The 12500-nt window shown below is 46.8% G+C and overlaps 2 protein-coding genes across 2 annotated transcripts in view; both read left to right on the top strand.

Moving 5' to 3' along the window:
- The window catches only part of LOC137789898 (uncharacterized), a 55598-nt gene extending 54466 nt beyond the window's left edge, over positions 1 to 1132 (top strand). The window contains exons 46-48 of the mRNA XM_068583765.1: position 1; positions 128 to 284; positions 365 to 1132. The exon at position 1 is cut by the window's left edge and continues 75 nt beyond it. Of these exons, the coding sequence (XP_068439866.1) occupies position 1; positions 128 to 284; positions 365 to 778 (572 nt within the window). The 3' untranslated portion in view covers positions 779 to 1132. The remainder of the gene's footprint in view (positions 2 to 127; positions 285 to 364) is intronic.
- Positions 1133 to 2659: 1527 nt separating this feature from the next.
- LOC137789611 (serine/threonine-protein kinase SBK1-like) overlaps positions 2660 to 12500 on the top strand; it is a 15149-nt gene continuing 5308 nt past the window's right edge. Inside the window, exon 1 of the mRNA XM_068583333.1 lies at positions 2660 to 2842. The gene's annotated coding sequence lies outside the window, so the exon portion shown is untranslated. The remainder of the gene's footprint in view (positions 2843 to 12500) is intronic.

Raw genomic sequence — 12500 nt, forward strand, 5'->3', positions numbered from 1 at the left:
TGTAGGCTCTCCTGCTCCTCCACAGCAATCTGAAAGATTTATGTAGAGCCTGATGTTGGCTTTTCCTCCTCATGTCCTCAATACATAATCCCTAATCCCACTACCTTCCCCTCTCCTCTGTCATCAGCCTGGTCCCCGAGGCCCTGGTGCTCCCCAGTGTGTTCCATGGTGGTGCAGAGACCCAGCGGGCCCCTCTCAACCTGGACTTTCCTCCCTGGAGCAAAGGGCAGCCTCCCCTGGCCTCGCTGGAGGACATGCAGCTCACCTGCCAGAGACCCAGCACGGTCAGTCCATTCAATACACGGACGTTTTCTCAGGGCTAGCGCTGTGGCAGCGTCTTCTAAGTTGAACTACTCTTGCGTAGGTGGTGTTGTCCGACGACCCGACGGACTGGGCCGTGATCGGTGAGTGGGGGGAGCAGCTGGTCGACTCCTTCCTGGGCCACTGGAGAGACAGCGGCGAGCCGGGACGTCCCGCACACGTCCTGTGGTGCAACCAGAGCGGGGAGAGCGGCCAGCCCTACGACTTCAAGCTCACTTTTGGAGCTGATGGAGAGCCGGCGGTCGTGTACGTGGAAGTGAAGTCTACGATAAAGAAGGAGAAGTCGTTCATCCACCTCTCTGCCAATGAGCTGGACTTTGCACTGAAAGAAAAGGAGCGCTATCACATCTTCAGAGTGTACAGCGCAGGAGACGCGCAGAACGTCCGCCTGTGTCGCATCCAGAACCTGGCGCAGCATCTCCACACCAAAGACCTGGCTCTTTATCTGTTTGTATGAGTCCTTCGTGCGTCAGTGGAGATGTTTGCACGACCCCAACTCAGCCCATTGAGAGGCTAACATGTGTGTTGTGAAAGTGTTTCATATACCTTTTTAAGTTTATTTTAACTGCACTGATTTTAGTTGTTTTAAATGTGCTACTGAGTGTATGTTCCGCCCCGAGCTTTTGTTCCTGCTAATCAGAACAAATGACATTCCTGTTTCCTGGCTTCTGTTCACCATGTTTGTATTGCACATCGCTGTGTTTTCACAGTGGTCAGTGGACATACTGAATATTTCTTAGCCTTTTTATAACTCCCCCTACCTCACCTTTACTCTTGCACTCCTTTGAATAAAAGCTGTATGTCAGTTGAAGGACTGTTTGTATTTCTTCCATAATCTTCTAGGCGGTTCTAGTGCATCATCAGTACTGAGGGACTCCTTCACCTTAACGTCCCAGACGGATGAAGCGGTGACAGCTGAGGGTGAAGTTAAATGGTCCTCACAGGCCCCCATCTGTCCTGGTAACTGCTCCGTCACAGTGAACACAGACTCACAGAGCAACACGTCTTCATCACTTACAAGGCTCTTCTTCATACAAGTATTAATCTGAAGACCAGAGAGCCACATCTGAAATAAGGTAAAAACACAATCTGTGGAGCTTCAACAATGCAGAGAAAACAATCCAGCATCATCTCTTTTGTCACAATGCTTTGTCTCCCTGGCGGTCTATTGGAGTTCTCCGTCTATGTTTATGGGCGTATTATTGATGCGATGAGTCATACGCCATGTGCCCCCCCTCCTTGTGATGCAACCTCCTGTAACCAGAGGGCTGTTGGTTCTACAGTGAGTTACGGGCAAAGAGACACACTGATATTTCTAATCCGAACACGTTAATTATTATTTAGTATGAAGCTCATTTAGAAGAACTGGACATCTGACGATGCATTGTATTGGACCAGTGAAATATTCTCTGCTCATCACATGAGATCCCTGTTGGCTCGACTACAGCGTCCATATTGTACCAATGTTGTGTTACAGATACTGAAACATGCCATGAGACCACCAGCTGATATCTGCTGATATTAGATGTGGGACTCCTGCACTGCATAGTCTTAGGAGACATTCAGGTACAGCTTGTAAACTTCAATTTCAGAGCTTTTTTTTTTGTCATGAATATGTTTTTGGATTGAAACAACAAAATGAAACCTGTGATGTGCAACATATGCACCACATTGAGTTGGATTATTACAAAATGATATTTATTTTGATGTAATCGTTATTGAACAGGTTGCATTGGCTCTGTAACTCATTAACCACTTCAAATGAATTTAGCAGACGACACGTGTTGTTTAAAATGAATTGACCAAACCAAAAACTTATATTAAAGTTATATATATATATATATATATATATATATATATATATATATATATATATATATATATATATATATATATATATATATATATACACATACGAATAAATAACCTTTTCTTCAGATTTACCAACCGTGTACTTCAGTGTGAGCATTACAGATCAGCACCAGAATGAATGTCCTACTTAATGTGACAAATGGTTTCAAGGACTTTACATTCATGTTCGTATAATTTTGTAATTTAGAGCATTATTAACAGAAATCAAGTCAGTTACTGAATGTCGTGCAGTTGTGGTTGATAATGGCAGGAAAAGACGACTATGGCCTGCTAGTGAAGCTTAAGTGAACTATCGCCTCTGCGTCGCTTTGATAGTTCCGACTACCCCTGAATGCAGCATAGTCTGTACGGAGACAGCGAGCAGCGGCGGCTCCCGGCGGAGCAGCGCTGCGATTGGCCAGAGCGGAGAGGAGGGGGCGGGCCTCTGCTAGCTCCTCCCCCTCCTCCCTCCTAGAGGACAGAGCGATGCGGAGACAATAGGACGCAGAGCCCGATGAGTCTGAGGATGCTGGGCGTCACGCGGCTGCACGGAGGCTTCTCCCCGGACACCAGCAGCTCCTCCCGGCTCAGCTGGCCTCACGCGCTCTGATCGCCTCGCGCAGGTAACCACAGCTCCACCCCACAGCCTCCAGATGGAAACCATTGAAGGGTGAGTAGCGGAACAAAGCCGGATGGACGCTCCATCCCTCCTCACCTGCACCTCACCTCATCACTGGATCACTGGATCACTCATCACTGTGTGTGTGTGTGTGTGTGTGTGTGTGTGTGTGTGTGTGTGTGTGTGTGTGTGTGTGTGTGTGTGTGTGTGTGTGTGTGTGTGTGCGCGCGCGCGTGTGGGAAGAGAACCAACATGACGCAGAACGGCCTGAGAAACGCTCATGTTTAGTCTCCCTCTGTGCTGCTGTCACAGCACGGTGTGTCTGTGCCTCAGTGCGTCTGTGCCTCAGTGTGTGTCTATGTCTCAGTGTGTCTGTACCTCAGTGTGTCTGTGCCTCAGTGTGTGTCTATGCCTCAGTGTGTCTGTGCCTCAGTGTGTCTGTACCTTAGTGTGTCTGTACCTCAGTGGTTCTGTGCCTCAGTGTGTGTCTATGTCTCAGTGTGTCTGTGCCTCAGTGTGTCTGTGCCTCAGTGTGTGTCTATGTCTCAGTGTGTCTGTGCCTCAGTGTGTCTGTGCCTCAGTGTGTGTCTATGTCTCAGTGTGTCTGTGCCTCAGTGTGTCTGTGCCTCAGTGTGTGTCTATGTCTCAGTGTGTCTGTGCCTCCGTGTGTTTCTATGTCTCAGTGTGTCTGTACCTCAGTGTGTCTGTGCCTCAGTGTGTGTCTATGTCTCAGTGTGTCTGTACCTCAGTGTGTCTGTGCCTCAGTGTGTGTCTATGTCTCAGTGTGTCTGTACCTCAGTGTGTCTGTACCTCAGTGTGTCTGTACCACAGTGTGTCTGCACCACAGTGTGTCTGTACCTCAGTGTGTCTGTACCACAGTGTGTCTGTACCTCTGTGTGCCTTTACCTCAGTGTGTCTGTACCTCAGTGTGTCTGTACCTCAGTGTGTCTGTACCACAGTGTGTCTGTACCTCAGTGTGTCTGTACCTCAGTGTGCCTGTACCTTAGTGTGTCTGTACCTCAGTGTGTCTGTACCTCAGTGTGTCTGTGCCTCAGTGTGTCTGTGCCTCAGTGTAAAACACTTGGTCATATTGCATTATAATGAGCAGAAAACACTACTAATGAAAAGCTTAATGTAGACGTGTGTGTGTGTGTGTGTGTGTGTGTGTGTGTGTGTGTGTGTGTGTGTGTGTGTGTGTGTATGACACAGCTGATCAAAGTGGGTTTAAGCTCTTTGATGTCAAGTAAAAACACACACACATACGATGAGTCAGTGTGTGTCCCTCAGCGTCTCGGCTGTGTGAGTTGATCTGACGAGCAAACAGAACTTCTGATGTGATGAAGGGAAAAGACAAAAAGACTTCCACTTGAATGTGCTGCATGACACCAGCTCTTCATACATGTCAAAGGAAACATGCACTAATAGATGGACGCTTAGCTTAGCTTAGCATAAGGCTGAAAGCAGATAGAAATTTCTAGGTGGCTAACTATTCCCTATTGTGGGAGCAGAGCAGCCTCCACTGGATGCTTCATGTCCTGAAACAGCATCATCTACTGACTGTTACTCTCCTTCACTACTCTCCTTCACTACTCTCCTTCACTACTCTCCTTCACTACTCTCCTTATCTACTCTCCTTCACTACTCTCCTTCACTACTCTCCTTCACTACTCTCCTTCACTACTCTCCTTATCTACTCTCCTTCACTACTCTCCTTCACTACTCTCCTTATCTACTCTCCTTATCTACTCTCCTTCACTACTCTCCTTCACTACTCTCCTTCACTACTCTCCTTCACTACTCTCCTTATCTACTCTCCTTCACTACTCTCCTTCACTACTCTCCTTATCTACTCTCCTTCACTACTCTCCTTCACTACTCTCCTTATCTACTCTCCTTCACTACTCTCCTTATCTACTCTCCTCACTACTCTCCTTCACTACTCTCTTTCATTACTCTCCTTCATTACTCTCCTTCACTACTCTCCTTCACTACTCTCTTTCATTACTCTCCTTCATTACTCTCCTTCACTACTCTCCTTCACTACTCTCCTTCACTACTCTCCTTATCTACTCTCCTTCACTACTCTCCTTATCTACTCTCCTTCACTACTCTCCTTCACTACTCTCCTTCACTACTCTCCTTATCTACTCTCCTTATCTACTCTCCTTCACTACTCTCCTTCACTACTCTCCTTATCTACTCTCCTTATCTACTCTCCTTCACTACTCTCCTTATCTACTCTCCTTCACTACTCTCCTTCACTACTCTCCTTATCTACTCTCCTTCACTACTCTCCTTATCTACTCTCCTTCACTACTCTCCTTATCTACTCTCCTTCACTACTCTCCTTCACTACTCTCCTTATCTACTCTCCTTATCTACTCTCCTTCACTACTCTCCTTCACTACTCTCCTTATCTACTCTCCTTCACTACTCTCCTTCACTACTCTCCTTCACTACTCTCCTTATCTACTCTCCTTCACTACTCTCCTTCACTACTCTCCTTCACTACTCTCCTTCACTACTCTCCTTCACTACTCTCCTTATCTACTCTCCTTATCTACTCTCCTTATCTACTCTCCTTCACTACTCTCCTTCACTACTCTCCTTCACTACTCTCCTTATCTACTCTCCTTATCTACTCTCCTTCACTACTCTCCTTCACTACTCTCCTTCACTACTCTCCTTATCTACTCTCCTTCACTACTCTCCTTCACTACTCTCCTTCACTACTCTCCTTATCTACTCTCCTTCACTACTCTCCTTCACTACTCTCCTTATCTACTCTCCTTATCTACTCTCCTTCACTACTCTCCTTATCTACTCTCCTTATCTACTCTCCTTCACTACTCTCCTTCACTACTCTCCTTATCTACTCTCCTTATCTACTCTCCTTCACTACTCTCCTTCACTACTCTCCTTATCTACTCTCCTTCACTACTCTCCTTCACTACTCTCCTTCACTACTCTCCTTATCTACTCTCCTTCACTACTCTCCTTCACTACTCTCCTTCACTACTCTCCTTCATTACTCTCCTTCACTACTCTCCTTCACTACTCTCCTTATCTACTCTCCTTCACTACTCTCCTTATCTACTCTCCTTCACTACTCTCCTTCACTACTCTCCTTATCTACTCTCCTTCACCACTCTCCTTATCTACTCTCCTTCACTACTCTCCTTCACTACTCTCCTTCACTACTCTCCTTATCTACTCTCCTTCACAACTCTCCTTATCTACTCTCCTTCACTACTCTCCTTCATTACTCTCCTTCACTACTCTCCTTCACTACTCTCCTTCACTACTCTCCTTATCTACTCTCCTTCACTACTCTCCTTATCTACTCTCCTTATCTACTCTCCTTATCTACTCTCCTTATCTACTCTCCTTCACTACTCTCCTTCACTACTCTCCTTATCTACTCTCCTTCACTACTCTCCTTCACTACTCTCCTTCACTACTCTCCTTATCTACTCTCCTTCACTACTCTCCTTCACTACTCTCCTTCATTACTCTCCTTCACTACTCTCCTTCACTACTCTCCTTCACTACTCTCCTTCACTACTCTCCTTATCTACTCTCCTTATCTACTCTCCTTCACTACTCTCCTTCACTACTCTCCTTCACTACTCTCCTTCACTACTCTCCTTATCTACTCTCCTTCACTACTCTCCTTCACTACTCTCCTTCACTACTCTCCTTATCTACTCTCCTTCACTACTCTCCTTCACTACTCTCCTTCACTACTCTCCTTATCTACTCTCCTTCACTACTCTCCTTCACTACTCTCCTTATCTACTCTCCTTCACTACTCTCCTTATCTACTCTCCTTCACTACTCTCCTTATCTACTCTCCTTCACTACTCTCCTTCACTACTCTCCTTATCTACTCTCCTTATCTACTCTCCTTATCTACTCTCCTTCACTACTCTCCTTATCTACTCTCCTTCACTACTCTCCTTCACTACTCTCCTTCACTACTCTCCTTATCTACTCTCCTTCACTACTCTCCTTCACTACTCTCCTTCACTACTCTCCTTCATTACTCTCCTTCACTACTCTCCTTCACTACTCTCCTTATCTACTCTCCTTCACTACTCTCCTTCACTACTCTCCTTATCTACTCTCCTTCACCACTCTCCTTATCTACTCTCCTTCACTACTCTCCTTCACTACTCTCCTTCACTACTCTCCTTCACTACTCTCCTTATCTACTCTCCTTCACTACTCTCCTTATCTACTCTCCTCACTACTCTCCTTCACTACTCTCTTTCATTACTCTCCTTCATTACTCTCCTTCACTACTCTCCTTCACTACTCTCTTTCATTACTCTCCTTCATTACTCTCCTTCACTACTCTCCTTCACTACTCTCCTTATCTACTCTCCTTCACTACTCTCCTTCACTACTCTCCTTATCTACTCTCCTTCACTACTCTCTTTCATTACTCTCCTTCATTACTCTCCTTCACTACTCTCCTTCACTACTCTCCTTCACTACTCTCCTTCATTACTCTCCCTATCTACTCTCCTTATCTACTCTCCTTCACTACTCTCCTTCATTACTCTCCTTCACTACTCTCCTTCATTACTCTCCTTCACTACTCTCCTTCACTACTCTCCTTCACTACTCTCCTTCATTACTCTCCTTCATTACTCTCCTTCATTACTCTCCTTCACTACTCTCCTTCACTACTCTCCTTCACTACTCTCCTTATCTACTCTCCTTATCTACTCTCCTTCATTGCTCTCCTTCACTACTCTCCTTCACTACTCTCCTTCATTACTCTCCTTATCTACTCTCCTTATCTACTCTCCTTCACTACTCTCCTTCACTACTCTCCTTCATTACTCTCCTTCATTACTCTCCTTCATTACTCTCCTTCATTACTCTCCTTCACTACTCTCCTTCATTACTCTCCTTCATTACTCTCCTTCACTACTCTCCTTCACTACTCTCCTTCACTACTCTCCTTCATTACTCTCCTTCACTACTCTCCTTCACTACTCTCCTTCACTACTCTCCTTCATTACTCTCCTTCATTACTCTCCTTCACTACTCTCCTTCACTACTCTCCTTATCTACTCTCCTTATCTACTCTCCTTCATTACTCTCCTTCACTACTCTCCTTATCTACTCTCCTTATCTACTCTCCTTATCTACTCTCCTTCACTACTCTCCTTCATTACTCTCCTTCACTACTCTCCTTCACTACTCTCCTTCACTACTCTCCTTATCTACTCTCCTTATCTACTCTCCTTCATTACTCTCCTTCACTACTCTCCTTCATTACTCTCCTTATCTACTCTCCTTATCTACTCTCCTTCACTCCTCTCCTTCACAACTCTCCTTCATTACTCTCCTTCATTACTCTCCTTCACTACTCTCCTTCACTACTCTCCTTCATTACTCTCCTTCACTACTCTCCTTCACTACTCTCCTTCATTACTCTCCTTCATTACTCTCCTTCACTACTCTCCTTCACTACTCTCCTTCATTACTCTCCTTCATTACTCTCCTTCACTACTCTCCTTTACTACTCTCCTTATCTACTCTCCTTCACTACTCTCCTTATCTACTCTCCTTCACTACTCTCCTTCACTACTCTCCTTATCTACTCTCCTTATCTACTCTCCTTCACTACTCTCCTTCACTACTCTCCTTATCTACTCTCCTTCACTACTCTCCTTCACTACTCTCCTTCACTACTCTCCTTATCTACTCTCCTTCACTACTCTCCTTCACTACTCTCCTTCACTACTCTCCTTCATTACTCTCCTTCACTACTCTCCTTCACTACTCTCCTTATCTACTCTCCTTCACTACTCTCCTTCACTACTCTCCTTATCTACTCTCCTTCACCACTCTCCTTATCTACTCTCCTTCACTACTCTCCTTCACTACTCTCCTTCACTACTCTCCTTCACTACTCTCCTTATCTACTCTCCTTCACTACTCTCCTTATCTACTCTCCTCACTACTCTCCTTCACTACTCTCTTTCATTACTCTCCTTCATTACTCTCCTTCACTACTCTCCTTCACTACTCTCTTTCATTACTCTCCTTCATTACTCTCCTTCACTACTCTCCTTCACTACTCTCCTTATCTACTCTCCTTCACTACTCTCCTTCACTACTCTCCTTATCTACTCTCCTTCACTACTCTCTTTCATTACTCTCCTTCATTACTCTCCTTCACTACTCTCCTTCACTACTCTCCTTCACTACTCTCCTTCATTACTCTCCCTATCTACTCTCCTTATCTACTCTCCTTCACTACTCTCCTTCATTACTCTCCTTCACTACTCTCCTTCATTACTCTCCTTCACTACTCTCCTTCACTACTCTCCTTCACTACTCTCCTTCATTACTCTCCTTCATTACTCTCCTTCATTACTCTCCTTCACTACTCTCCTTCACTACTCTCCTTCACTACTCTCCTTATCTACTCTCCTTATCTACTCTCCTTCATTGCTCTCCTTCACTACTCTCCTTCACTACTCTCCTTCATTACTCTCCTTATCTACTCTCCTTATCTACTCTCCTTCACTACTCTCCTTCACTACTCTCCTTCATTACTCTCCTTCATTACTCTCCTTCATTACTCTCCTTCATTACTCTCCTTCACTACTCTCCTTCATTACTCTCCTTCATTACTCTCCTTCACTACTCTCCTTCACTACTCTCCTTCACTACTCTCCTTCATTACTCTCCTTCACTACTCTCCTTCACTACTCTCCTTCACTACTCTCCTTCATTACTCTCCTTCATTACTCTCCTTCACTACTCTCCTTCACTACTCTCCTTATCTACTCTCCTTATCTACTCTCCTTCATTACTCTCCTTCACTACTCTCCTTATCTACTCTCCTTATCTACTCTCCTTATCTACTCTCCTTCACTACTCTCCTTCATTACTCTCCTTCACTACTCTCCTTCACTACTCTCCTTCACTACTCTCCTTATCTACTCTCCTTATCTACTCTCCTTCATTACTCTCCTTCACTACTCTCCTTCATTACTCTCCTTATCTACTCTCCTTATCTACTCTCCTTCACTCCTCTCCTTCACAACTCTCCTTCATTACTCTCCTTCATTACTCTCCTTCACTACTCTCCTTCACTACTCTCCTTCATTACTCTCCTTCACTACTCTCCTTCACTACTCTCCTTCATTACTCTCCTTCATTACTCTCCTTCACTACTCTCCTTCACTACTCTCCTTCATTACTCTCCTTCATTACTCTCCTTCACTACTCTCCTTTACTACTCTCCTTATCTACTCTCCTTATCTACTCTCCTTCACTACTCTCCTTCATTACTCTCCTTCATTACTCTCCTTCACTACTCTCCTTCACTACTATCCTTCACTTCTCTCCTTCACTACTCTCCTTCTCTCTTGATTTATTCCCTCACTAACATTCTTGTGACAGAGCAGCAGTGGGCTCATGGACCTCGCGGCTTTGTACGGCCACAGTGAGGTGCAGAGCAGCAGATGGAGGTGCAGAGCAGTAGATGGAGGTGCAGAGCAGCAGATAGAGGTGCAGAGCAGCAGGTGGAGGTGCAGAGCAGCAGGTGGGGGTGCAGAGCAGCAGAAGGAGGTGCAGAGCAGCAGGTGGAGGTGCAGAGCAGTAGATGGAGGTGCAGAGCAGCAGGTGGGGGTGCAGAGCAGCAGAAGGAGGTGCAGAGCAGCAGGTGGAGGTGCAGAGCAGTAGATGGAGGTGCAGAGCAGCAGGTGGGGGTGCAGAGCAGCAGAAGGAGGTGCAGAGCAGCAGGTGGAGGTGCAGAGCAGCAGAAGGAGGTGCAGAGCAGCAGGTGGAGGTGCAGAGCAGTAGATGGAGGTGCAGAGCAGCAGGTGGGGGTGCAGAGCAGCAGAAGTAGGTGCAGAGCAGTAGATGGAGGTGCAGAGCAGCAGGTGGAGGTGCAGAGCAGCAGATAGAGGTGCAGAGCAGTAGATGGAGGTGCAGAGCAGCAGGTGGAGGTGCAGAGCAGCAGAAGGAGGTGCAGAGCAGTAGATGGAGTACGACACATGCAATAAAGCTTATGTGAGATCTTCTGCAGCGTTGCTGTGGACAGACAGTGAAGTGCTCACTCACTCACTCGCTCACTCACTCACTCACTCACTCACTCACTCACTCGCTCACTCACTCACTCACTCGCTCACTCACTCACTCACTCGCTCACTCACTCGCTCACTCACTCACTCACTCACTCACTCACTCACTCGCTCGCTCGCTCACTCACTCGCTCACTCGCTCACTCGCTCACTCGCTCACATGGTCTCCTGACAGATGAAGACTGCACTCTTCTCCAGTCATTCAACATGTCCTCTCTTTGGATGATGTCACGTCAAACCTTTTTCCAGCGTTTGTTTTGTGGAACATGAAGTCAAAGAGAGACTTCAGCTGGTCTGGTGGACCAGAGCCAGATGTTCCCACTGGACACGCTGCTGCTGCTGCTGCGTCTCTCCTGCTGACACACACACCTCACACACACCTCACACACACCTCACACACACCTCACACACACCTCACACACACCTCACACACACCTCACACACACCTCACACACACACCTTACACACCTCACACACACCTCACACACACCTCACACACACACCTCACACACACACCTTACACACACACCTCACACACACCTCACACACACCTCACACACCTCACACACCTCACACACACCTCACACACACCTCACACACCTCACACACACCTCACACACACCTCACACACACCTCACACACACCTCACACACACCTCACACACACCTCACACACACCTCACACACACCTCACACACACCTCACACACACCTCACACACACCTCACACACACCTCACACACCTCACACACCTCACACACACCACACACACCACACACACCTCACACACCTCACACACCTCACACACCTCACACACACCTCACACACACCTCACACACACCTCACACACACCTCTCACACACCTCTCACACACCTCACACACCTCACACACACCTCACACACACCTCACACACACCTCACACACCTCACACACCTCACACACACCTTACACACCTCACACACACCTCACACACACCTTACACACCTCACACACACCTTACACACCTCACACACACCTTACACACCTCACACACCTTACACACCTCTCACACACCTTACACACCTCACACACACCTCACACACACCTCACACACACCTCACACACCTCACACACACCTCACACACCTCACACACACCTCACACACCTCACACACACCTCACACACACCTCACACACACCTCACACACACCTCACACACACCTCACACACATCTCACACACCTTACACACCTCACACACACCTCACACACACCTCACACACACCTCACACACCTCACACACACCTCACACACACCTCACACACACCTCACACACACCTTACACGCCTCACACACCTCACACACACCTCACACACCTCACACACCTCACACACACCTCACACACACCTCACACACACCTCTCACACACCTCTCACACACCTCACACACACCTCACACACACCTCTCACACACACCTCACACACACCTCACACACACCTCACACACACCTCTCACACACACCTCACACACACCTCACACACACCTTACACACCTCACACACCTCACACACACCTCACACACACCTCACACACATCACACACCTCACACACCTCTCACACA

Source organism: Clinocottus analis, unplaced genomic scaffold, assembly GCF_023055335.1.
Source record: "Clinocottus analis isolate CAN_PGR_092001 unplaced genomic scaffold, fCliAna1.0.p SCAF_19, whole genome shotgun sequence".
NCBI classification, from domain to species: Eukaryota; Metazoa; Chordata; class Actinopteri; order Perciformes; family Cottidae; genus Clinocottus; species Clinocottus analis.